The sequence below is a fragment of the Cnephaeus nilssonii genome (assembly GCF_951640355.1).
Source record: "Cnephaeus nilssonii genome assembly, chromosome: 10".
Classification (NCBI taxonomy): domain Eukaryota; kingdom Metazoa; phylum Chordata; class Mammalia; order Chiroptera; family Vespertilionidae; genus Cnephaeus; species Cnephaeus nilssonii.
The window spans coordinates 5,949,845-5,977,514 of record NC_137081.1 but is presented as its reverse complement, the minus strand read 5'-3'; the positions used below and the strand labels follow the sequence as shown (position 1 = coordinate 5,977,514).

The window sequence follows — 27,670 nt, the reverse complement described above, 5'->3', positions numbered from 1 at the left end:
CCCAGCATCTCATCCCTTCCTCTCCCCCTCCCTTCCCACTCCCCTCCCCCGGGGCTAACACCAATGACATGTACACCCACCTTCTCCGTCTCCTTCTGACCTATTTTCTCCCTGGTCGTGTCTTTCACCATTTCTGAATTCTTTGATCTGTAACCTCACGTGGGTCCTTGATTTCTGACTGCTTTGGGTGCGAACCTGGGTTGGAAGTCCCTGTTTGGCTCCTGAGCATCCCGGGTGGGGTATCCCAAACTCCAATCTGTGTCCTGATCCTTGTTGGTGTCTAAACGCCCCACCATGGTTCCTTCCCTAAGGAACGTGAGAGCCAGCAACGCGTGTTTTCCAGGTCCTCTGCCCATTCAAGCTGGATTCACTGTTACACAATGAACTGTATTCAGTTTGCTGGCCATTTGTAATTTACAGAGAATGTGCAGAAACACCTGGTGGCCTCCAACTGCTTTGTCAGGCGAAGCTGTAGAAGAATGACACTCGGCAGTTACTTTTCCGTGTACAAAATCCTGGCTCTGTGATGAAGTGACCTGTCTAAACTCTACCTTAACATTGGATATAATTAATTTTCATTTGAATACGTAGAGTTATCATTTTACGTTAAGTTATCATTTTATTTGAAAAGAATCTGGTAAACACAAGTCATTTTCTAGGTAGAACTTCAACCATGGTTTGTTGACTCAGTGAATGAAGCGTCAACAGAGAGTGTCCAGAGTCTGCAGGTAGCACCCTCTGACCTTGTGTGTTTTCTCCCGTGTGTGTCTGAAAGAACCAAGTGAAGGAGTGGACGCACCTGTGCAAGGGCCGGGGCATCCCCTGCTCCGAGGACTATTCCCTGATGGGGATCCTGGGAGAAGCCGTGACCATCCGCACCTGGAACATTGCCGGGCTGCCTTCGGACTCGTTTTCCATTGACAACGGGATCATCATCATGTAAGAAAAACACGTTCTCACAGACGGCCTCCGTGAGCCGGGAGGTTTATTTGTGCGCGCAGCTTTGTAAACAGTCATAGCCAGCGTACTTCGATGGTATTGAAGGAAACTTTTTTTTTTGTAGTATATTTTATTGACTTCTTCGGAAACCAGAAAACACCCCACGGGAAACTCTCCACCTCCTTATGGGTCGTTCCTCAGGTTTTAGCTTCCTTCCCATTCACTTGTTATTCACTTTTTAGAACCTGCTTTTTGCATTTCCCCCAGAGTGACCCAGTGGGAGAGGCTGGTGACAATGTGCTTGGCCCAGCGTGGTCAGCACCGGAAGTCCTCGCCTCTGCTCTTGAGCCGCTGTCCCGTGGGCCGGGAGTCTCTTAGAAAGTGTCCATGTTTAGGATGAGTTAACTGGTATGGTGTTTGTCAGGTGTTTTCCGCTATTTCCATTTCACTAGATTATCACATTCCAGCTTGATTTGATCTAGGAATATACGATTCAGTGGGGTGATGTAGTTAGGAAATTATAGGATTACCATAATAAAGTATTACCACTATATGCAAGCACCTTAAATGTAATATGGGTGAATTGCTGAAGTGTAGAGAGAAAGGAGAGCAAGATGGGCTTGGTGGGCTGCAGGGCATTTGAACTGACCTTGGAACATGAGTGGGAGTTAAACACAGAAGGATGGGAAGGAAGTACATTTTGTACAAAAAAAATAAAATAAAATAAAATAAACCAGCATGCACATGGGTTTTGTGGCTAGAAAATTGGAAGCAACAGAAGGAAAAGTGAGTCATTGCATTTCGTTGGGGAACATACATGCAGTCCAACACTCACACAAATCCTCCAAACTTAAACATGTTTCTAAAATGTGACAGAATGAAACCTTTACATATTCATAAGCTGTGTTCCTTTCTAATTTCCCTTCTCACACCCTGTCACTCCTCTTGGGTACGATTCTCTTTTATTAGTTGAATGCATCTAAGATGTAAAGCTCCTCTTTGGGTCTCATTTCTTCTTAAACAGAATGGACTGAGTTGTTCCTCCTCCGTCTCCCCGCCGCCCCCGCCCCCAACAATGCCTATGTCGGAGCCCTAGCCCTCAATGTGACTGTCTCTGGAGAGATGGCCTCTAAGGACTTACTCAGGTTCAATGAGGTCAGAAGGGCAGAAGCCCTAACCCAGCAGGACTGGTGTCGTTCTGAGAAGAGGGAGAGACACAGGGTGCGTGCACAGAGGGCTGTGCTGCCTGCAAGCCAGAGGGGGGCGCTGCAGTCACCAAACTTGCAGCACCTTGACCTTGGACTTCCAGCCTCCAGGACCGTGAGACATAATCTCAGGCGATGGGAGACACACCGTGGTACTTTGCTACGGCAGCCCAAGGGGCCCAGTGCATCACATGATGCTGGTACTAGAGGATGGGAACGTCTTCTTTACCATGTAAGTGACAGGTTTTGTATGAAGCTGTGACCTCCATGCTAGAAAATATGGTCACGTCCATCGGGGGGGGGGGGGGGGGGGGGGAGTCATCCAATGAAATCCTAAACTCGAGGTGTGATGACACCGAATAGGAGCTGTTATCTTGTTCCCATCCCCACTGTAAGTCTTTTATTGCCCCAGTTTCCCTTTATTTCCTCCCCCTGCTCTTCTGATGTTCTGTGTGAGCTTTCTGTGTGAGCTTTTGAAGACTTTCCTGAGGAAAGTGGCCACTATGATGGCTGTGTTTACTGCAACTTCTAAGAGAAAGGAAAAATGCCAATCACATTTTACACAAGGCAGAAGGTGATTTGGTTGGTACTATCTGGTGATGGCAGGGACTGGTTAGCCTTTGTGACCCCACAGGATCCTGGGAAATAAACCGCACGTCTCCTGGTTCACTGTTCTTGTTCTTATCATAAAAGGGAGGATGTGAGTGAGAATAAAGCAGTAAGTGTGAGCTCTCCCAGGGCGCAAAACCCTGACTTTCCGAGAATAGATCTCTGTCCATAAGGAGCTCACAATCACTAGGTACATAAGTACCATTAACTATACAAGTTTCTGAAATAAATACTGAGTTAACCCTTAAGGGTCCATGGCTATTACGAAGGTTCGGTGATAAAAAATTACACTTTTCACCTTTTTCTAGACCATTTTATCTTTAATGATCTAGAGTTCAAAGAGAAACATGACGTCTCAATTCTTTCTCTTTCTCTGTTGTACAAATGACAGCCGAGAGTGGCTCAGAGGCAGAGCGATTTGTCCCAGGTCACATGAGTCATTAATGGCCGGCCTAGCGGAGGACTCGAGTTCCCTGACTTCCATCCCTGTGAATAGTTGTCACTGTGACTTAATTAGCAAAAGCAGCAAATGTTTTCAAAATGCAATCTAATTAGGAAACCAAAATATTCCATGACGGTCATTGACTTTTCTGTATAACACCCAAAAATGACCGATTAGGATTAGGAAACCAAAAATGCAATCTAACATACAGAGAACTGCAATTTTCCAAAAGAAGAAAAGCACCAGCGTTCAGTTGGCCAGCTGGCTTTTGGAGTTGCCATTCTAGTAGCCCGCTCAATGTAGATGTCTGCGTCAGGAGCACAGCTCCTTACAGGAAGTTGGAAAGAAAGGCATTCCTATAAAGCATACATTGTAAGCGATGCGTGTGGCATGAAACAGCATGGAAACGGGTCATAGATTGACCAGCATCGTCTTTCTTGTCTCTTTCAGGAACGCGAGAAGGTGGCCTCTGATGATAGACCCTCAAGGTCAGGCCAATAAATGGATCAAGAACATGGAAAAGGCTAACAGTCTTCAGCTGATTAAATTCAGTGACCCTGACTACGTGAGGACCCTGGAGAACTGCATCCAGTTTGGTACCCCTGGTACGTAGGCGGGTCACAGGCACACATTACGGAAATGCCTGGGGAGGGCTCCAGTAACCCCAAAGGGGGAAGGTTGTTCCTTTTTTAAAAAATAAGTGTGTTGGATTAATCTTAAATAATGACTTTATTAGTGTCTTTCATTGTTTATTGACAATCAAGTGAGAACTTTAGATATTCTAGTTCCAGAAGGTTAGGACATTTTCGTTGTCTCAAAATTAATTTCTGATGCATCCTCTAATTGAGCTGTTTTAGTTTTTGTCTGTTCTTTGTTGTTCTTTAGTTCTTATTATAACTCCACGTCTACAATGAAAAGGGCCACTTGATATGCCAAAAGTATTTTAACACAGCCTTAGTCCAATTATCTATTTATTCTTCTCTCAACTTACCCTATAAAAATGGCAGAGGAGGAAGTCCACACTTTACGTGGCCGACTGTTATCTGCCATTAACAAGGGAGAAATCAGAAACATGGCCAGGATTCTTCAATAAAGCTCTATGCACATGTCACACTTGTCAAAACTAAGAGCAGAATAGTTATGATGGGAGTAAATTGGGGTTATTAGTCACATTTTAAATTCATGTTGCCCATCAGATTTGACTCTTTACTTGATCAAATAAATGGAAACATGATGAAATGACAACATATTTAGCCTCAGGACAAGTTTAGCAAATCCCAGGTACTGTGAGAGCTAGTGCTGTGAGGAAAAATAACCACAGATATACCAGGTGGTCTCGCAGGCATTCTATTTTTGTATATTAATAATGAGTTAGTCTTTAAAATATTAATTACAATTTTAGGTTCTGTTAGGGTAGGCATAAAAGGAACTAAGTCTACTAATAAAATCTGTGTGATACACACCCACCCACCCACACACTCAGAATTTCCTTCATCCAGCTGGTGTTCTTAGAGTATCATGATAGGAGTTACAAAAAAAGGGAATATGATCTCTACTCTCAAATGTCTTGCTTTTTTGAACAGACAGGATCGGATACTACATGTAGCTAATTGTAATGAAAATAGGAAGTGGAGGGGCGTGGCGAGCCTTCACCAGAACCACTGTGCTGTGATGGGCAGGCTCTGGAAATAGAGTAGCTGACCTGTCACTCAATGCCTTGTTCCGTGACTTTGCTGAGACTCAGTTCCCCAGGAAGACAGAGTGACTGTACTTTGGGTGCTTACCGCAGTGTCAGATCAGCTCAACTTACATTGCTTCTCTGGTTGGAGACTTACTGTGTGGTTTATGGGTATCATCTTTTAATTACGGTACATTAGTATAATAGTTAATTATCTTAGTATAATCAGAAAGACACAGATGATGAACTATGAGAATTCAGAGGACTCGGGTTTCTTGAAGGAATTGGCACCATAAATACTTTGCGTGATTAAAATGGCCTAATTTAATCTGAATATTCAAATAACTTCCTTGACACAGGTAAAAAGAACAACTTAATGATAACTGAGCATCTACCACAGGCTTGGCGTTCTGGAGATTTCTGTGATCTCAGCCACATACATTGGTGACAATATTGCATTATTTTAGACAGAAATGGGCCTTTGAGCCAATCTGTCTCGTGTTTTTGAAACTGTAGGTCATACTGTGAGAGAGAAAACCAACTTAGTGGGTCTTGACCAGCATTTTTAAATGAAATGCAATAGAAAATAATAGAACATATTAGGCTGCCTAGCATGGCATAAAGGTAAGCATTCTTTCACGAAGTTTTAAAAGTTTTAGATGCATATGTGTATACTCGATTAAGATTTAAAATGGATTTCTTACTTGGGGTTGTGGCCATCAAAAAAAAAAAATTTGAAATCCAATACTGATTCCAACCACTTCATTTTATTAACAAGGTAGGTGAGGTGCCAGAGGATGTTAGTTACGTGGCTTAACCAGCTTGCACCCCTCATCCAGGGCAGTGCTGGACTGGTCCCCAAGTCTTCTGCTACGTCCAGCGCTTCTGTGTCATTTACACTTGCTTTAGCCTAGTTTTTGGAATTAAATACTTTAAAAAGAGATAACGATTATTTATAATGCCTTCTAACACTAGTCATCAGAAAGAGGTGAGAAGTTTTAAATCTATTCCAGAAAGAGAAACAGATGGCATATTTTAAAACTTTTTATATTTAGCCTTCAAGTAAAAGGACCAATTACTGTCACAGCTTTACAATATGGGTGGTGGAAGACTCCTCCATTTAGGGAGTTATCTGTAGACTAGAGGCCCGGTGCACGAAATTCATGCATGGGGGTCCCCTCAGCCCAGCCTGCACCCTCTCCAATCCAGGACCCCCTGGGGGATGTCCTACTGCCAGTTTAGGCCCGATCCCAGTAGGATTGGGCCTAAACTGGCAGTTGGACATCCCTCTCACAATCCTGGACCCCTGGCTCCTAATCACTCACCTGCCTGCTTGCCTGGTGGCCCCTAACTGCCTCTTCTGCTGACCTGATTGCCCTTCACTGCCTCTGCGTCCAGCCTGATCACCCCTAACTGCCCCCCCACTGCCGGCCAGGTTGCCCCCAACTGCCCCCTCCCTGCCGGCCTGGTTGCTTCTAACTGCTCCCCCCCCCCCACCAGCCTGGTTGCCCTCAACTGCCCTCCTCTGCCAGACTGGTTGCCCCTAACTGCCCACCCCGCCCCCCCGCCAACCTAGTTGCCCCTCACTGCCACCCCTGCCAGCCTAATTGCCCCCAACTTCCTCCCTGCCGCCAGGGTCACCCCCAACTGCACCCCTCCGCACAGGCCTGGTTGCCCCACACAATCTGCTTGTTCAGTTGTTTGGTCGTCCCTCACTAACCTCCTTGCCAGCCTGGTCATAGGCAGCCATCTTGTGAGGGCAAGAGGGTCAATTTGCATATTACCTCTTTATTATATATTATTATATAGGATGTCGGTCTATCCCAGGACGGCTCTGACCAGTGGTGCCTGGCAGGCAGCCTGGGTGGAGAGGGCGGAGCTTCCTCCTCCTTCCTCACCCACAGGCCTCCCTTTTATTTGTTTATGTTGAGTTTTAGGACAAGATCCTCTTTGATAAAATATCCTGCTGCTTAAGAAAAAAAAGTTTTAAAGCCAAAGTTCTAGAAAATAAAGAAAGGTACATTTGTATTAGCTACACTGATGAATAAGGTATGCACAGTATAGTAATCCAAGATTGCTGGTTAATCAATTTTCATACATCAGTAAAGCTGGAAAAACAAAATAAGAAAAGTTTTAAAGTTTTAAAAGAGAAATCAATTTGTGTAGATCTTTCCATGGCTTTCCATGACCGCTATGAAAAAAATCTTTTCATTAAGAGCGAACCCCCAGATCGGAGCCTGTCTTACTAACATCCCATCTCCCCGCTGTGCAGAGCATCCCCGGGATGCAGAGCTACCTCCGGGGTCGGGGGCTATGGGGGGCTGCGGGGGCTGCGGGGGGCTGATAGGGGCTGATGGGGGACTGCGGGGGGGCTGCGGGGGACTGAGGGGGGCTGTGGTGGTGCTGTGGGGCTGTGGGGGACTGATGGGGGCTGTGGGGGGCTGCGGGGGGCTGCGGGGGGCTGCGGGGGGCTGTGGAGGGCTGCGGGGGGCTGTGGGGGGCTGTGGGGGGCTGCGGGGACTGCGGGTCCAGCCCAGGGCTCGGTGACGGGCTCTCTCTCTCTGACCCAGTGCTGCTGGAGAACGTCGGGGAGGAGCTGGACCCCATCCTGGAGCCGCTGCTGCTGAAGCAGACCTTCAAGCAGGGCGGCAGCACGTGCATCCGCCTGGGCGACTCCACCATCGAGTACGCGCCCGACTTCCGCTTCTACATCACCACGAAGCTGCGCAACCCGCACTACCTGCCCGAGACCTCCGTGAAGGCGGGTGTCCCGTGTCCCCTCCGCCCCGGGTGGGAGACCCCGGGCCCCGGGCCCCCAGGAAGGGGCCGTGTCCGGCCCGCAGGTCCTGCCGGGCTGCAGCGGTGCCCGCGCCCTCTGCCCGCCCCGGAGCCGCAGCCCCGGGAGAGCGAGGGGGTCCGATCCCACAGGGGCGCTGTGCTGGGTGTTCAGGTTAGAACGCGGTGACTGTAGGCACCCCCTTCCTTTGCACAAAGTGCCCGTGCTCCTCGTTGGAGCTGGGGTTCAGGAGAGAGCATTTATCCTTCTTCCTGCCCGCGTTTACGTAATGACTAAAGCTAAGATCCTAGCCATCGCCGCCCGGGGGAGCCAGGTGCAGGGGCAGTCGCTGGCTGGGTGCCCTGGGAGCCTGGGCCCGGGGCTGGGGCGCCCTGAGGAAGGAGTGGGGGGTGAGCCGGGGCGGAGGGGGGCAGGGGAGTGTGTGTGTGTGGGGGGGGGGGGGGAGCTCTCATTCACAGGCCGGGAGGAGAGCTCGGTAAGAAATACAGATTCCGATTTTGCAAGTTACCTATAGAGACCAGATTGGTCCGGGGAGCTCCAAAGCTGCCCTCGAGGGGAAATGTTTACACTCGTGGGTCACCTGCCTGCAGAGGGCAGGATGGCACGGCGCCCTCCCCCAGAGGAACACCCGGGCCTGTGGCCGGAGGCTCCCTGGTCGATAACGGGACCATCCTCATGACCAGAGGACATGGAGGAGCTGAGAGCCGGGGATCCTCGTTACCCCGGACAGTCAGGGCAGCCAGGACGGCTGAGGCAGGGGGAGTGGCCCTTGAGCCCAGTTTTATTTTTTTATTTTTTTAAAATATATTTTATTGATTTTTACAGAGAGGAAGGGAGAGGGAAAGAGAGTTAGAAACATCGAACCCAGGACCCCTCAGTCCCCAGGCCGACGCTCTATCTACTGAGCCAAACCGGTCAGGGCAATAATTAATTGAAGTAAATATGTTTTCTAAACCCCTGAAAAGTGTGCATTGTTAACTTAGCTGTTAGGAGAAGCAGTGCCCAGCAGCAGTTAGGAGCCTGTTTCTGGAGCTGGACAACCTTGGTTCAAACCCCAGCTCTGTCACTTGCCAGTGGTGTGCCTTGGCCACGTTATTAACCTCTCTCTGTGCCTCAGTTCCCTTATCCATAAAATGGGAATCATACATGTCTATCTCATAGAGTGATGTGAAGACTAGATCAATTAATCTATGTAAAATCCTCAGAATAAGGCCCAGCACGTATTATTATACGGGTATTAACTATTAGCATTATTCACTTATAATTATAGGTTAAAAAAAGAATGAAACAAAAGAAAATTACAAAATTCTAAAGCTGGGGTACAAAAAATGTTTTTAAATAAATGGCAAGATGTCACCCCAACAAATTTAAATAGGTAGATAAATGACATGGAAAACCTTTTTACTCTCCAGTAAAATCTCGGAAGATAGCACAATGAACATAAACCATTTTTAGCGCCCTGATCACTAGCTGTAATAGAAATCCTAACCCCTGTGGGGAGGAAACTGATCTATGAGTCACAATGGAAATCCTCGAGATCCCTGGAGGGTCTGATTGCTTCATTATTTTTAATTGCTGGGATTGATTAAACAGGGATTAGAAAACATAATGAAGCAGTTACTTGCTTTCATTTACGAATTAAAATACTTCCCCTTGATCCTATTTTTAGGATCTTTCATGTACCTTTTGCTTTCAGAAGCACCCAAGGGATGACAGCATGCTGTATAATCCTTTTGAATCTAAATGAAAATAATATTAGGAAGCCATATTTGTATAATATTCTTCTAGTTATTGTTATGGGTTTTGGCTGTTTCTTTTATTTTTTTCTTCACCATTTATCCCCCCATACCCTCTTCCAACTCCACCCACCTCCCCCCACACAAAATCACCACACTGCTGTTTGAGATTTTTTGAGATCAATATTTTGCAAATCCAAATTTGTGAGCAAACGGTTGGATTTGCAAAATATTGATCTCAAAAAATCTCACTTGTGAGCAAACGGTTGGATTTGCAAAATATTGATCTCAAAAAATCTCACATTATTGGAATATCAATGACGACCTCTTTGTGTCTGAATACAATGGGGTACAAGTTGTAAAACATGCATTTCACTAAACACCGTGACTCTGGATTGGGGATTAAAGCAAATGTAACCTGTGCACTTGGTTCTCATGCCAACAGGGATCTCTTGAAAGATTTAGTTACAATTTTTTCACGAACGAATGCCAAACAGTAGAGAATTACATACCAACATTTCATGAGTTTTTTGAATTGCTCAATTTCAAGAATTGCTTGTTATCCCATTTAAATTCATGATTTTGCCCATGCAATCTCTATACTTAGTGGCATCCAACCCTGTCATGGGGTAAGTGAGGGGGAAAGTTGAGAAGGCACCCTCCTAGGGCGTTGCATGAAGCTGTTATACAATTCCCCATCACAGGTAGGAAATGTTCTTATAGAATCAAAATTACTGTCTTCCTGCAGAAGAAATATTCTCTTACCGGGAAAGGTGGGTGCGACACAGGGTCTCCCAGTCAGCGGGCAGAGCTGCAGCACATGTAGACATTTCATGGTTTGTGTGCATGGGATTCCACAGTCAGTCAGCATCCCTAAATTAAAGGCACATGGAAGGGGATGCTCAAGACATAGGTGAGGACCTTAACTCAAGACCTGAGGGCAGGCAGATTGCAAGGGAGATGTTGGGTGAGGAGAGCAAGTGTTCAAATTAACAAAGGTCGATAAGTTCAAGGTCGATATGTTCAAGGTCAATTAAGTGTTTACTGGCTTATGGGTTTGTTGGTGACTAGAGCCGGAAAGTTCCAGCAGTTGATTGCTGTGTGTGGATGAGGGTGTGGAGGCAGGGGCGAGAGCAGGTTGTAGAAGGCTGAAGGATGATCGGGGTGGAGACAGAAAGCATGTATAAGTAGCATCTTCACTAAGTATAGTTATGAAGACATCAAGAGCGGGCGTTCCATAGCCGAAAGGGATTGTGGGAACAAAAGGATGATTTATTTTTCGTGTTGCTTGCTTTTTACAAAGAGGGACCTGAGCATGAACCAGGAAAGAGGGGGTTACGATGTAGGCAGCAGAGGGAGAGGGGCCTGGAAGAGCCATTATGCACAAAGCAGGTGTCAGCACGCTGCACCCTGCTGGGCATCACTGAGATGTACATTCCTCAGCTCCCAGAAGGGGCTGGTTGTCAGCCTGTAAACTCCATGTTATAACATGATTATGGGAGTGTAAGTATATACTTCACTGTGACAGTGATGACAGTGTCACTCCCCCCCCCCCCCCCCCTTAACTCACTTCGTAAGATTTCCTTTGTTGCACTTCTAGGATCCTTAAAATACAACCCAGCTGGTCCAGCCCAAATGAGAGAGGGTTTGCGACCTGATTCTAACTGATTTTGAGGTTAACAAATTATTAGAAATTGGACCAGTTTGAAATAAAACCAATTTTTAAAAAATATATATTTTTATTGATTTCAGAGAGGAAAGGAGAGGAGAGAGAGATAGAAGCATCCATGATGAGAGGAAATCATTGACCCACTGCCTCCTGCACCCCCCCCCCCCCCACTGGGGATCAAGCCCACAACCCAGGCCTGTGCCCTGACTGGAATTGAACCGTGACCTCCTGGTTCATAGGTTGATGCTCAACCACTGAGCCACAATAGCCGGGCTGAAATAAAAATAAATTGTTCACAAGAAAACCCCTTTAAAGCATTACATTTATGACCATAAAAAACTTGAGTGTGTTTTTAACCCAACGATCAAGCTTGCCTATTTCTTTAGCTATCATCTCTGCAAATTCCTCCTTTCACACACTCTACCGTGGACACTAGAGTCTATTTGAAGGTCACACATGAAGCACAAAAGCAGAGGCTTTCTCAATAGAAACCAGGACCTGATTTGTGCGTATCCTTTCGTTTGTAGGTGACATTATTAAACTTCATGATAACTTCCGAGGGCATGCAGGACCAGCTGCTGGGGATTGTGGTGGCGCGAGAAAGGCCGGACCTCGAGGAGGAGAAACAAGCCCTGATACTGCAAGGAGCCGAAAACAAAAGGTTTTAAACGCGGCGACACACAGGATGGTGTTTCCTTGTCGCAAGATCACTTCGAACCAATTGAAGTGCATCTTGAAGATCTATTATGTCAGATTAAACACGGGCACTGAATAGGAAGATGTAAGGGGGAAATATAAGGCATTACAGAGCTTCTGTGCGAACTTGGAACGTGCATTACCGAGTATATATTTTCACAGACAGTTCTTAGGCACCAGAAGTAGGAGGCAATGTGCTTTCCACTTGTCACAAGGCTTTAGCACAAAAGCTCTCGTACCTATTGTGGGGGGGAGCTCCCCTGTTTTCCCGGGAGCGCAGTCTGAATGAATATGTCACATCCACGGTCTGCTCAGAACATCCGTGTCTCAGGTAGAACGGGGACGGCTGGGTGAGCCATGGAAACTTCGGAAAATGGATGGAGCGATGCTTCCTGTGCCCTGGGGGCTGAGATGGGGATGGCAGGGTCGGCTGGCTTACCATCTCCCTCCCGTCACCGCATAAATGGTCATTAGAGAGCCAAGTGGGGCAGAAAAGCCTGTCCTTCTGACATTTGAGAGATAAATGATACAGCATCGCCGGGGCGGGTGTCTGTCCCAAAGGGATGCATTTCTTTACGTGACGAGCTCTTTGTTTCTTGGAAAAGAACGTGTACGCGAAGCGATGTCAATCGATTTCTTTTTCTCCTGAGAAAATTGTGTGGGTTTGTGTTTTTTCCCCAGGCAGTTAAAAGAAATAGAAGACAAGATTCTGGAAGTTCTTTCGTCTTCGGAAGGCAACATCTTAGAAGACGAAACTGCGATTAAGATCCTGTCCTCCTCCAAGGCGCTGGCCAACGAGATCTCGCAGAAGCAGGAGGTGGCCGAGGAGACCGAGCGGAAGATCGACACCACCCGCATGGGCTACCGGCCCATCGCCATCCACTCCACCATCCTGTTCTTCTCCATCGCCGACCTGGCGAACATCGAGCCCATGTACCAGTACTCGCTGACCTGGTTCATTAACCTCTTCATCCTGTCCATCGAAAACTCGGAGAAGTCAGAAATTTTAACCAAAAGGTGGGTGACGTAAATACTGGTGAACACTCACTAATGGATGCGTGGGCATTACCTAGCCATGGGTGGCTTGCCCTGCTGTTTCGGGATGCTTCGAGCATTGCAGGCGCTTAGCTAAAATGACTAGTCGTCATCCCAGAAATAAATGTGAGCGTTTGAAATTGAACCGATGTGACCAAATTCAGTCTGCCAGGAAAAGGCTTACGGAGATACAGGGTTATAATGGAATTCTAAAGAGAGGAAACATGAACCTCGTTTTAACATCTGCAAAATGTTCTTATGGTTGGAGAAATGGAAAGAATAGTTCAGACTCCTAAGAAATATGACTCTTACCCTCTGTAAGATTGTATTCCAAAAGTTACTAATTCACATTTTTATATATGCATATGTAAACTTTGTCAAGTAACAGGGTTTTAAAAAAATGTCTCCTGTTGTGACCATTCGGTATCCTACATAATAAAAAGGTAATATGCAAATTACATCACTCCGCTATGCCCACGATTGGGCCGGCTGGAGGTACGGGGGGCGGGACTCAGGGTGGCCGATTGGCTGGCAGTAGGAGCGGGGGGGCAAGGACTCTCGAGTCCCTGCCCCCCGCTCCTCCAGCCGGCCTAAACAGCCGGCGGTGCGGGAGGACCCATGGGGCCGGCAGAAGACGCTGGTGGCGGAATTTGGGGTGGCCGATTGCATGGCTGCCGGCACCAGTTTTCCACCAGCACCAGTTTTCCTCTGGCCAACCCCTGATCTGAGTGCCTCCCGAGTCCCGCCCTCAGCCTTCGGGAGGCGCTCCGATCGGCGGGTGGCCAGAGGAAAACTGGTGCTGTCGGGAGGCGCTCTGATCAGTGGGTGGCCAGAGAAAAACTGGTGCTGGCAGAAAACTGGTGCTGGCAGCCAGGTGAAGGAAAGTCTATTGCACGAAACTTCGTGCAACGGGCTTCTAGTATTTACATAAGATACCTAATTTTACTGGTGGCTATTACACTCAGTAATGGAATTCAGACCTTAATGAGAATAAAGTTTTATTTTGTTGCCAGTGAGATCAATTTTAGTTTGGTGTAAAACATGTTTTTCATAGAGTCTAACTCAAAATGAAGAGAGAAAATAACTCATTGCAGCCATTGCCTTTGTAACGTCCTTGATCAGTATGAGCCAGATACCTATTCCTTCGCTGTTTGTGCCCAAAGGAAACTCAGGTTACTAATTCTCACTTGCAGTTAACAGTTAAAATAATTGCTAATCTCCTGACATCTCAGTTCCATTCCTGCATTTATGATGGTAGAATTTTGCTAAATGTTGAATGTTCTTAGACTGAGCATTTTCTTTGGGCATTATCCTTCATTATTTGACAAGCTTGTGTATGAGACTAATAAAGGGGTGAGACTGATGCTTAGCAAACAGTTTTTCAGATGTCTGCCTATGATCCAGGAAACAGAGGGAGAGGGGAAAGTGGGGTTTTAGAGAAGAAATGCATGATGGTAGAGTTTAAATTTTGTTTTTATATTAGGATACTAGAGGCCTGGTGCACGAATTCATGCACCAGTGGGGTCTCTTTGTCTGACCTGTGGGTTCAGGCCGAAACTGGCTCTCAGACATCCCCTGAGGATTCCCGGATTGCGAGAGGGTGCAAGCCAGCTCAAGGGACCCCACCGGTGCACAATCGGGGCCAAGGAGGGACACGAAGGGTTGGCCAGCCAGGGAGGGACTGCAAGAGGGCTCCAGGGTATGTCTGGGCTGTCTCGTTCAGTCCTGATCAGCTGGACCCCAGCAGCAAGCTAACTTACTGGTCTGAGTGTCTACCCCTGGTGGTCATTGCAACGTCATAGCGACTGGTCAACCGGTCAACTCTCTGCCCCCTGGTGGTCAGTACACGTCATAGCAAGTGGTTGAGCAGCCTTAGCATATCATTAGCATATTACACTTTGATTGTTTGAACGGATGACCAGATAACCAGACACTTAACATATTAGGCTTTTATTATATAGGATTTGAAAATGTTTTAGTTTGTTTCTCTATCTCTTCCAGTATCTGAAATTTTAAGATTAACATGGATTAGAGAAATTCAGAAAATAAAATTTTAAGTGACCTTTCTTAGAGAAGCTCCTGGCTATTTGCATTATGGCAGTTCACTGAACAAACATGTCTGCTTTTAACTCTAAAATCTGAGTTCCTTGAGGCAAGGATTTTTTTTTTAATGTTCCCAGAACCTATCACATGTCAGTCACACAGAGCCACCCGGTCAGTGATGTTTTACTTCTCACTGCAGTGCCTAATCTCAATCCTGGTTATAACAATAACACCAGAATGTTAGCATCTTAACTGCTTCTTCTTTAAAATATATTTTTATTGATTTCAGAGAGGAAGGGAGAAGGAGAGAGAGATAGAAACATCAATGCTGAGAGAGAATCATTGATTGACTGCCTCTTGCACACCCCACAATGGGGATCAAGCTCACAACCCAGGCATGTGCCCTGATCGGGAATTGAACTGTGACCTCCTGATTCATAGGTTAATGCTCAACCACTGAACCATACCAGCCAGGCTCATCTTAACTACTTCTAAATCATGGTCTTTTCTGGAGTCTAGAGAAAAAAATTTCTTTGCTGTCACTTAAAGACACATTTTGTGCACAAGATTTAAAAATTAGAACAATTATTTGTTTTTATAACAAATTAGAACTCATCCACCTATGTGACATCTGCTTCTTCAATAACTGTGATGTAGACCCATACGATTTAGAGAAAAATTAAATCCTTTTACCCAGATGTGAGATTTGGATGAAATATAGAAAACATAATATACCTTTTTCTTTTTTTAGTTAAAATTCTTTAATTTAGAAACAACAGAAATCATATTTATGACTACAGTTATCCTACAATTATAATCTGGAACCAAAGAGTGAGTAGAAAAGAAATTCATTTGAAAACATTTGTTGAGGTTATTAACATACTAGAGGCCCAGCGCACAAAATTCCTGTATGGGTAAAGTCCCCAGGCCTGGCCTGTGATCAGGGCCATCTTCCCCGGCTGCCCGCAGCCGGCCCTGCCCCCTGCTGCCACCCACACCCAGTTTCCCGTTCACCATCGGGCCATCGGAGCCTGCCAGCCTGGGGGAAGGACCGAGAGGTCGGCTGTTCCTGCCCGCTCGCTGGCCCCGCCCTCCCTACGGGCCGCCCTCTGTGGGTGGGGCTACCAGCAAGCAGGGACCTTGGCCTGGTGCCGCCTGCGTCCCCCTCCACCCATCCCCGGTTCCCCGTTCACCATCGGGCAATGGGAACCTGCCGGCTGGGGAGAGGGACCGAGAGGTGGTCAGTGCGCCTCACAGTGACTGGTGGAGCGGTTGTTCTGGTCGTCCCGCCCTAAGGGTCAATTTGCATATTACCCTTTTATTAAATAGGAGGATAGACAGAAACATGCAGGAATCCTCAGTATTTGATCCATGAGTTTTCATAAGTGTAACCAGTGCCCAGACGAAGCCATATTTGTTCCCTCCTCGGCACTGCCCCTGCCCCAAGCAGTCACTGCCCTGAGTCCCCCCCAGTCAGCGTGGCCTGTTCTAGCACAGCGCGGCGATGGCTGCACAGTGTGTGCGCTTTGGTCTGGCCTCTGCGTCAGCCTGTGTTTGTGAGATTCCTATCGCTGCGTGCGGTGCAGGCTTACTCACTCTGGGGTTCAGGAGCAGGCCACGGGGCGAGCATATTGGTGGGGGGTATAAGAACAAGCTCTCCCGGCCAGATCCTCTCCACAACGCAGCCAAGACAGAGTCTTTTTAGGGAATGAGCCTTAAACCAGAATGCGCTGTGCGTCACGGACAATCCGGAGGAGATTGCTCAGAGAGAAACCTCGCCCTCCCTCGGCCAGCCCCCGGGGTGAGTGACCGTGGGTGTCAGCAAACTGCCTTCCCCAGAGGAAAAACAGGTGCCTGCTGTCTTCATGGCAGGAGGTAGCGCAGGCACTCAGCTAGGCCGTGACCCTCCCGCGGACGCTGGGGGCAGGCACTGTGTCCCGCCCTGCACCTTCACAGAGCCGGTTCTCAGTCTCTGAGAAAGGCGTCCCGGGTCAGAAAGCTGGCGCAAGGCCCACACTTTCCAAAGCATTCATATGCGGCTCAGAGAGAGAAGGAAGGACTCCTGATTTTAAGTTTCAAAAGTAAATGGTCTAAGAAAATGGAGGAGCAGGAAATCTCTTTTCTTATTTTCAGAAGGGAGACTTAAACCCCTGATTTTTAAATGTTTATTTAGCCTTACACTATTACACAAATTTTTATTCATTTGCCGTCGAGGACAACTTGGGTAGCTTCAGTTTGGAACTATTCTGAATTGTTGCCGCCTTCGACATTCTTGTACTTGGCTTTTCCATGTAACATGTATGGTAGGCGTGTAGCTAAGAATGAAGTCAGTGACCACAGGGTGTACATGGGGTCCGTATTGGTAAACACTGCGGAACAGAGCTCCAATCTTTTAGCCAGGCTTGTTTATTTTATTTTTTAGTAAAATAAGGGTTTTCAATAAAGAAGCTAACTCCCATTCAGAAATTAAAGTTAGAATGAGTTCTAGGAGTCATTTATCTGTCTATCATTGGTAAGCACCAGAGAAGCTGTGGACTTCAGTTAGCTGCTGAACTCCAGCTACACCAAAAGTCAGCGGAAGCATCTAACACCAGACTAACAAGTTATTTTAGAATCTTAACATTGTCTAAACTTCTCTCTCATTTCCTTTTATTCAAAGGAAAAAATGGACTTCATTTTTGTTTGTCTTCTGATAGTTATTATTTGTAATGATTATCATTTTACTGTGCAAGCAAACATGTTATGTACTATGGTATACTAGAGGCCCAGTGCACGAATTCGTGCATGGGTGGGGTCCAGCTGGCCCACCCCAATGGGGGCCCATCGGGCCGGGCCAGCAGGGGAGAGGGGCTGCGGGAGGTTGGCCGGCCAGCCCCACCCCCGATCAGAGTGTTGGGAGCTGATCAGGGGCCAGGCCAGTGCAGGGTGGGGGGGAGTGGGGGGGGAGCAATTGAGGCCCAGATCAGGCCCGTTGTCTGTCGCAGTACGCATCATAGCCACCAGTCGTTCCGGTCGTTCTGGTCGTTCCGCCATTCAGTCGCTGGGCTTTTGTATATATAGATACTATGTAATAGCCAGAATAATTTGAATCATCCGTTTTTTGTAAAAATTTTAATGTATCAAAATTTATTATAGCAAAATAAATAAATAAGTATAGCAAAAAATACGTAAGTACTGAAACAAAAATCTAACTAGGATATAACTTTGTTACAGGGACCAAACTGAAATCTCTCTCTCTCTCTCTGTCTCTCTCAGAAATACATATAAGTAAACACACACACACACACACACACACACACACACGAGGTTTCTTTCTTTTTCCCCCCCACTTCTACAAGATCATTTCTTCCATGTTATTAAATACTCTTCTGAAACAGAATTTTTAGTAGCTGTACAATATACCACTTTATGAATGTACCACAATTTTCTAATTGTAAGTAATCTATGTCAATCACTAACTCTCTAGAAATGTTTTGTTCATTTCTATTATAACTTTTACTAGAGGCCCAGTGCATGAAGATTCATGCAGTAATGGGTCTTCCTTTCCCTGGCTGCTGGCACCGCCTTCCCTCCAGCTGGAGCCGCATTTCCCCATTCCCATGCTGCCCAGAGGCCCAGAGCGGCTGGGGTGGTGTGGAATGCCTGCATTGTCACCATGGTGATGATGCAAGCATCCTGCCGAGCCACTCGGGTCCTGTGTATGCAAATTAACCTGCCATCTTTGTTGTGTTAATTTGCATACTCATTCCTGATTGGCTGGTGGGCATCAGTTTGCATCTTTCTCTTTTATTAGTGTAGATAACCTATCGAATAAAAGTATTTTAAATTTTTTATTTCAATGCTTGTTTATTTCCCTTGGAAGATAATTAAGTAAAAATGCTTAAAGTGTTATATTCATGTTAAGATTTATTATGAATACAGATCACATGTTAGCACTTACTAGAAAGTTGTTAGTTACAAATATTGTGATCTGCATATTTTGTCTTTGTGGTAAATAAAAATGCAATTTATCAAGTTTTGTGAATTTATGAACAGAGTAGCATGTTACTAAACTTAATGTTAATTTAATAAAGGAGCTATACATTTTGGCCTTTTCATTTAACATATAATATGGAATATTTGGAAGTACTTATAGAATAAAGAAATCAAATTTAACCCAAGAAATATTTTATTAAAAATAGTCCACAAACCTTTAAATGTAATAGATTAATATAGCATGCATCGATTTTTTTTTTCAAAAGGAAGATTTTTTAAAAATCTGTTGAGAATAAAATATCTTCTACTGGTGTTTCATCATTGTGTGGCTCTCAAATTAGTGCACTCAGCTGCTGAGGACTCTTGATTGTTAGGGGGTAGCTGACCAGAAAGCTGACTGGGTAACATACACCTAACTCTTGTTTGGTAAGTTTCCTTCGAGCACTTTCTTTAACGTGTAACACATTTGTATTACTTACTTCTCCTTATGTCACCGCCCCCCAGGCTGCAGATTCTCAGGGACCACTTCACCTACTCCCTCTACGTGAACGTGTGCCGCTCGCTCTTCGAGAAGGACAAACTGCTCTTCTCCTTCTGCCTCACTGTGAACCTGCAGATCCACGAGCACGCGGTCAGTGCTGCTCTCCTGTGCAGGGGGGAGCCCCTCAGATTAACACCGATTTATTGATGTCCTGATTTGTGCATTTGTAGGGGACCTGTGTAAAAAGAGTTGTAAATACTTAAACAAAAAGAATTACTATAATTAAGGCAAGACAACACTACTACACTGGATTTCAGAGGTGACAAATTAAACACAGAGTTCATCATATAACCATTATTTAAACTTGTGTATTTTTCCATTTAAAATAAATTAGTTTCTATTAGAATCTTATGTAAATATGCATATAAATGTACTAAATCTGTTGATATTTTTACATCAGGTAACAGCATAAATGGCGATGTTTTTAAGAACTTGTGCAAGTTAGACAAATCTGTTGGTGTTGAACAATGCCTTTCACACATTTTACTATGTCTGAAATCCATTCATTTAAAATAAAGCAAGTGCTGTGAGGGTGGAGGACTGGCGGTGTGTAAATTCAGTATTTTGTACACTTACGTGTCTAAGACTTCTTGATTTCATATGGTGATATATTGGTGGAATTCTGAAGGAGTAAAGGACTTATTTTTGCATTTCTTGCAGAAGTTTCATAACAGCACTTGCTTATATTTTATGGAAAATAATTGAAAATATGGCAGATTGATGGCTTTCTGTCTTTCCACAACTGCTGGGGCCAGCAACACTCTAAGAAGCCATTTGGAAAAACATATATCCAAATAGAATAAGTTCAGGTTTTCATGTTAAATGAGTAATTCTGGAGAAAATCATCGAAAAGTAGTTTTTTAAGATGGAAATATTTTTTGAAAAATGATTATGATAGACACAATGGTTTCTCATTGATAAGTACTGAACTATCTCAGTAGCTATAGGATTTCATATGAACCACACCTGAAACTTGAAAATCAACTGTCAATTTTTAAAAACAGCTGTAAATTTACTATTTATGTGATAAACTCACTTCCGACTATTCATGCTGCCTTTTTTTTTTTCTTTTTCCCCCAAAAGATTAATAAAGCTGAGTGGAGATTTCTGCTCACGGGCGGCATCGGACTGGATAACCCTTACACGAACCCCTGTATGTGGCTTCCTCAGAAGTCCTGGGATGAGATATGTCGCCTGGATGAGTTGCCCACCTTTAAAGCCATTCGGAAGGAGTTTATGCACCTAAAGGACGGGTGGAAAAGAGTCTATGACAGTTTGGTATGTTGTCAATGCTCTTGCTTTCCACAATTTTTAAGTGGAGAAAATGTTCCATAACATGTTCTTATTTTTTTTAATACAAACAAGATTCAAGTAAGCTTTAAGTAAGCTGGTCAGACGTTAAAAATCAAAGTGTAGAACCACCTTCTACATCAGTGGTTCTGTTTGAACTTCAAATTCCTTGAAATGCAGAGATGCATGAAAGTTGCATGGTCCTTAAAAATACTATTTTTTAATTTCCATGCCAGGTTTTTATTTAGTATCTACTTATACTTTGGCAGTCCTAAGAGCAGATGAGCTGACATTTTACAAAACAGCTATTGTTTAGATTTTTTGGAATGCAGGCTACAAGCTAATGTTTTCATTTCATATCACATGTCATTTGAGGAGAGGGAAAAGCTAGTACTTCTCAAATATTTTTATGAAGCCCTGTCTTGCTCATTGGAGACTATTATAGTTAACATTATAGAAATTGTTGCCTTCCCGAATTTTTTAGGTACAAGTGCTAATATTTTGCCAATTCCCAGTTACATTTTTTTTTCTATTCCTTTGTTTCTACTCTCTTGACATGCTGCTTTCCTTGGGTTTAATTTACCAGAGCTCTGTGTGGGGAAGCTGGGAGGAGGCGAGAAAGAGGCAGGTCCGTGGAGAACATTTTGTATCTGGGCACATATTTGTGGCATTACACATGATGGCTAGATTGTGTCTACGCATGAATTCAAATATTTTGGACAGGTCTCTTTTGGCTCTCTCCTTGCTAGTAACACAAATATATTTCTGAGAGATAAATATGTTTTGTGAATACTTCATTCTAATTTGAAATAGAAATTTGTTCACTATACTGAAGCGTGGAGATTTCTGATCCGAGATACTGCGTAGCCTTCCCTGAAGCTTCGAAGGTACAACCGTCTCCCTTTTTTCAAGGTCACCCTCCTGGGATCTTGATTCCTCTCTTATACATTTGTAATAGCTCTCTTCCTTTTTTGGCTTTTTTACTATGCACATTCACAAGTATTCTTTATTTTAAAAAAGTACCAAAAATTGTTCAAAACAAGAAATAACACAATAAATTTTAGTAAAATGCCCTTCTTTTGTAATAAGTGTTTATTTTTATAAGTAGATGATGAGAGTAGCTGGTAGGTACTTCTACATGCCTTTGGAGAAATAATGGGAATAAAGCTTCATATGCACTTTTTTTTTTTCCATAATAGGGATCCTTTTCTTTACTGGTTACTATTCATACTGAGATTAACTTGCTTAGTTCGTGTCCTGGTTCTGATTCCTCTGTGGTGTTTTCAATCTTCATTCCTTATTTCATAGCTTTGCCCTGACCTAATAAAACTTAGATTTAGCATTCTTGATTTCATTTAGTCATTATGTTTTCTCTAAAAAAATGTCTTATAAGTCAAAATACTGTTTTGTGTTAGTTTTAGAAATCATCTCCAAAATAATGTTGAATTATAGCCACTGTAATTTCAGGAGCCACATCACGAGACTTTTCCCGAAGCTTGGGAAGACAAAATGAATGATTTTCAAAGGATGCTCATCATCCGTTGCCTGAGGCCGGACAAGGTAAATGTGAGCTCTGAAAGCAGCTCAGCTCCTGGGGTTCCTCCTCCCTCCACACTCAGCAAACCTGGGTTCCTTCTGGATCACAGGGGGCGGGGCGCCCGGGGACGACCCACTTCCTCTTCAGACAGCCATTTTTCCAAAAGTTTGCATAGTTACTAAAACCACACTGAATTCAGATTACATTTTATAGCTTTATTTATTTTATGAGGCTTCCTTCTAAAGTATGCTTCCCCAATTTCTCACAGCCGACTTCCTTTCTATGCTATAATCTCATTTTTATTCTTATTATTTCAATGAAATTAGTCAATGATGTTAACCTCAAGCTAATATACTAGACTATCTGGTTCTTTGAATGCTATCCTTGTATATAGTTCTTTGTTGGCCTTTGGAAAATTAATAGGATATTATTTTTTAAGACATTTATTATTGCTGACTACAAACTAAAATTTCAACAATTTTAGCTTTATTTTCCTCAAATAATAAATCTTATAACCATCTACCAGCTGACCTGTATGTCAGCAAATTTTAGTACTCATCAATATTCTGATTTGTATTATGATATATAATTGTACTCTATTAAAAGAAGTATTCACTTAAGTACAATAGTTCATGTCCACAGAGATATCCATATACTTTGAAAAAATAGAGACATTATTGGGGGGAAAAATTGAAAAAATATCCTAATTACCCATTGTTCCTACTCAAGTAGAAGTAATGCATAATTATTTCAGCACTTACCATAGTCACAATTTAAGTTGCTAAGGAATATAAGACAATACTTCCATCCTAACAAAACAAAACAAAACAAAACAAAACAAAACAAGAAAGCAGAACTTAGATGGTGAGAGCAGTATTTTTTTTTTAAATGTTTTCATCCATGTCAGTGCTAACGGGGGATGGAGACCCTCCTTCCTCTGTAGGTCCTCATCTGTGCAGTGAGCACACGGAGTCCTTGCGTGACTTGGCCAGGGCCCGAGCGTCCGTTAGGCAAAGTGCCTGGGGCCCACGGTACATTTTAGGGGTCCATGAAGATGTTTTCATTTTTTTTATGATCAGAAAGTATAATCCAGTCTGTATTCTATTTGTAATGATACCAGAACAACTGTAAAATATAATTTTTAAATTGTTTTAATGAAGGAAGGGGCCCATGATGTGCCCATTCAAGCCTAAGGCTGCCCTGCTCTCTGGTCCCGGGAGTGACACAGTGGTTTGAGAGTCATTATTAAACGGTGAAATAATGGGAATAAAGCTGAAAGGTCCCCCGGGTAGCCCTTGTGAAAAATGACTCCCCACTGAAACTTCAGGTTCAGCCTAAGAAGTTCCGCCTCAGCTATTAATAAGGAAGGACAGGAAATGTTTCCACTGCTTGCCTAGGATGGCGTCCTCCTTTAGAACTTTTAATTAGAATCTTCAAAGGTTTTCACTTTGTTTTCTAAGCTAATAAGACTTTTATACTAAAATGTCTCCACATGTACTCGTGACCTTCTTGCCTCAATATTTGAAAAACAAAGAACCCTCTGTTCCTGTTTTAATTAAATTTAATTAAAAGTGATTAATGAACCATTTCCCAATGATAGCCATTTCATCTTGTAAATATCTTTTCCCCGGTTTTATGTTTTAAAAAATTTGACATTTTAATCTGAAGATACGTTGAGCTACCAAATAGATCAAATATTATTTTCCATATTCATTCTCTCTTTAGCGTGTTTTTGAGGGCGCTGGGGAGATAGATATTCAAGCGGAGGGGTTCTGTTTGTGTGTATGTTTTTGTTGTTAAATCAATTGAGGTTCCACTTGTGGTTTCATCCTTCTCTTCAGGGGTGGGGAACCTATTTTCTGCCAAGGGCCATTTGAATATTTATAACATAATTTGCGGGCCATACAAAGTAATCCACTTAAAAATTAGCCGCTGTATTTGGTCAAACATTTGATTAGCTCACCTCTAATGCGTTGGTAGGGCCAGGCCACATGATTTCCCGGGCCTTACAGGGCCCCTGGGCCGGACGTTCCCCACCCGTTAGCTGCTCTATTTCTTTAGCCCCATCTTGTAACTCTCCCTCTGTCTCTCCTCAGGCTTCCTTGGCTAAGGGATGAGTGTAGACATTAACGCTTCTCAGCAAGACTTGCAGTTCTGCTCTCCTTCTGCACACACTCGGGTGGGGGGATTGGCCATACAACCTTGCTTTGGCCAATAACACGTGAGCATTGGACTCTGTTGTGAGATGTCCCGGACACTCTCCTGCCATCAGAGTGGTGGAATCACGTGTAGAACTGAAGTGCCATGAGCAGGTGGATAGCTGAGCCTGCACAGGGAGCGTTAGTTGCCCACACACCCTGGTGACTTCGCAGCGGCAAGAAGAAGCTTTCATTGGGTTAAGCCACCAAGACCCGGATATTGTTTACCACTCGGCACAACTCAGTTTATCCTAAGTGATAGGTTGTCCACATGAACTGTCACCTCTGTCATCCTTAATAGAAAATGACTATTAGTGTGCTATTACGTTCGCAAACCCTCCAATCTCACCGTTTTCAGGTACTCCAATTTCTTTTTTTTTTAATTTTTAAAAAATGTATTTTATTGATTTTTTTTACAGAGAGGAAGGGAGAGGGATAGAGAGTTAGAAATATCGATGAGAGAGAAACATCGATCAGCTGCCTCCTGCACACCCCCCCACTGGGGATGTGCCCGCAACCAGGGTACATGCCCTTGACCGGAATCGAACCTGGGACCTTGCAGTCCGCAGACCGACGCTCTATCCACTGAGCCAAACCGGTTTTGGCAGGTACTCCAATTTCTGGTGGTGAATGGTTGATTTTGGAATCTATATGTTTTAAAATACATATGGAGGTTATGCTTTTAAAAGAGTCATTTTCCAAAGTAAAATGGTATTAGCGTACCAGAGAAAGTACCCGTGCTGCGTGGAGCTAACATTTGGGCTAGTACCACATAGATTTTATTTCTTTGCAATATCTAAGTCACCAGACACTGTAATGTCCACCAGGAAAATTAGCAATTGCGTGACCACTGGTTCATAATATCCTTTATTTGTCAGCACAGTTTTTGGGGTCTCCTTCCCGCTGCTCTCCCCTCAAAACCAACTCCACCCAGGCAAGAGTCCACAGGTGCCAGGTTCTCTGCTGCTCGTGTTTGGAAAGATGTACAAGATGCTCACTAGGTCGCCAAAGAGCAATCAGATGGGCTTGCATGTTCCTTTAACTTTAACAGTCTATAAATTCAAGTCTACGGGGTTTCGTTTAGCAAAGCAGCGTAGCAAATGGGTAAAGACTGAGGTGAGGAAGGTTTGGGTCTATTTACAAAAGGAAGAACTCCTGGCCACGGTTCTCTCCTGAACTGTAAACAAAAAGCAAATCAATCTGCTTCCACTAAGAAACTTGTCAAATACAAGTTAACTAGAGGCCCGGTGCACAACATTTGTGCATTGGGGTAGGGATGGGGTGCCCTTAGGCCGGCCTGTGACCTCTCGCAGTCTGGAACCCTCACAGTCTGTGAGTCTGGCTCCCACAGGGGGAGCACCGCTCAGCCAGAAGCCACGCTCACTGCTCCTTAGCACTGCTGCGGAGGCTGGAGAGGCTCCTGCCACCGAGGCTGTGCTCACCAGCCTTGAGCCCGGCTTCTGGCTGAGCAGCACTCCCACAGGGGGAGTGTACTGACCACCAGGGGGCAGCTCCTACGTTAAGCATCTGCCCCCTGGTGGCCAGTGCGCATCATAGCGACCAGTCGTTCCACCATTCGGTCGATTTGCATATTAGCCTTTTATTATATAGGATAAGTTCCTCTGACTGCCGATAAATCTTACTTGCGATACGTAGAAAAACATAAATGGGAGACCACAGACTCCTCTCCTGCCTTTGGAAGGCAGTTGCCTAGATTAGTCTGTAATTTTTGTTACTGACAGATTTCACTTTATAAGCCTCTTGCTGGCGAGGTGGGATCGCAGAAGCAAACCTCAGCTCTCGCCTTGCAAACTGAACGGCCAACAGTCGTTGACCTCGGGAGTGAGGTTCAGTCCCGGGAGCAAGCGAGCCTTGTTCAGTTTTAACGCTAACAAGGACACACAGCCCGGGCTGGTTTGGCTCAATGGCTAGAGCGTCAGCCCACGGACTGCAGGTCCCGGGCTCCATCCCGGCCCTGGTCAGGGCGCTTGCGGGAGGCAACCAGTAGTTGTATCTCTCTCACATCAATGTTTCTCTCTGTGTCTCTCCTCCTCCCACTCTCTCCAAAATTAATAATAATAATAAAATGGGAAAATATCCCCAGGTGAGGATTAACCACCAAAAAACCCCCGAAACACTGACATCTGTCTCTGCTCACAGCACCCACAGGAGACCCGCCTCACCAGCCACGGGTGCGGGCCCGGGGCCACCTGCCCGGCCACTCACAGGGGCGCCACTCACACCTCACACTCACCCACAGCGGAGCCAGGCACGCAACGGCCGGAGCGCTCATCCTGTTTGTAAAACTCTAATGGAAAAGAGGTCCCCCTGGGGAGGGAGGGGGCATGAAAGTGATGTCTTCCTGTTGAGAGTTGTTGTTTTTAATCTCGTGAGAAAAGACCAGCTATGGGAAAGCAATCCTAGTGCAGTGGTCGGCAAACTCATTAGTCAACAGAGCCAAACATCAACAGCACAACGATTGAAATTTCTTTGGAGAGCCACATTTTTTAAACTTAAACTTCTTCTAACGCCACTTCTTCAAAATAGACTCGCCCAGGCCGTGGCATTTTGTGGAAGAGCCACACTCACGGGGCCAAAGAGCCGCATGTGGCTCGCGAGCCGCGGTTTGCTGACCATGGGCCTAAGGGGAAGTGGGAGGACGAGGCCGGGCCCCGGGTACTTTCCGTTCCCTGCGATGAGCCTGGCATCCGTGCCCGTTCACAGCAGCTAAACCAGGACAGAGCTTATCTGGAAACAACACTTCCCGGTGAGTTTATTAGTCTGCGCTTCGAGTTTAGGATTCCTGTCATTAGAATCCCACCCTCCCAAAAGGAGGGCCTGGAGTAGGCAGCCACTCATTCCTTCAGTAAATACTTACTGTGCACCTACAATATATTGCCGAAACCGGTTTGGCTCAGTGGATAGAGTGTCGGCCTGTGGACTGAGGGGTCCCAGGTTGGATTCCGGTCAAGGGCATGCACCTTGGTTGCGGGCACATCCCCAGTGGGAGGTGTGCAGGAGGCAGCTGATCGATGTTTCTCTCTCATCGATGTTTCTAACTCTCTATCCCTCTCCCTTCCTCTCTGCAAAAAATCAATAAAATATATTTAAAAAACAAAAACAAAAAACAATATAGGTGTCACCTTGTTCGGTAGGTTCTCGGTATCATGGTACTTACAAATGGGTTGTTCCTCTTCCATGCCTTTTCTATGTTTGCGTGCATCTGCAGAAATACTGGGAGAGGATTAAAACTCTAATGTAAGCCCAGCGACTCCTCTAC

At 44.9% G+C, this 27,670-nt stretch overlaps 1 protein-coding gene across 1 annotated transcript in view; it reads left to right on the top strand.

The window, feature by feature from the left end:
• The window catches only part of DNAH7 (dynein axonemal heavy chain 7), a gene marked incomplete at both ends in the record, with an annotated part of 165,773 nt that overhangs the window by 108,676 nt on the left and 29,427 nt on the right, over positions 1 to 27,670 (top strand). Inside the window, 8 exons of the mRNA XM_079783090.1 lie at positions 776 to 939; positions 3,646 to 3,800; positions 7,444 to 7,634; positions 11,603 to 11,736; positions 12,453 to 12,788; positions 19,329 to 19,455; positions 20,449 to 20,643; positions 22,123 to 22,215. Of these exons, the coding sequence (XP_079639216.1) occupies positions 776 to 939; positions 3,646 to 3,800; positions 7,444 to 7,634; positions 11,603 to 11,736; positions 12,453 to 12,788; positions 19,329 to 19,455; positions 20,449 to 20,643; positions 22,123 to 22,215 (1,395 nt within the window). The remainder of the gene's footprint in view (positions 1 to 775; positions 940 to 3,645; positions 3,801 to 7,443; positions 7,635 to 11,602; positions 11,737 to 12,452; positions 12,789 to 19,328; positions 19,456 to 20,448; positions 20,644 to 22,122; positions 22,216 to 27,670) is intronic.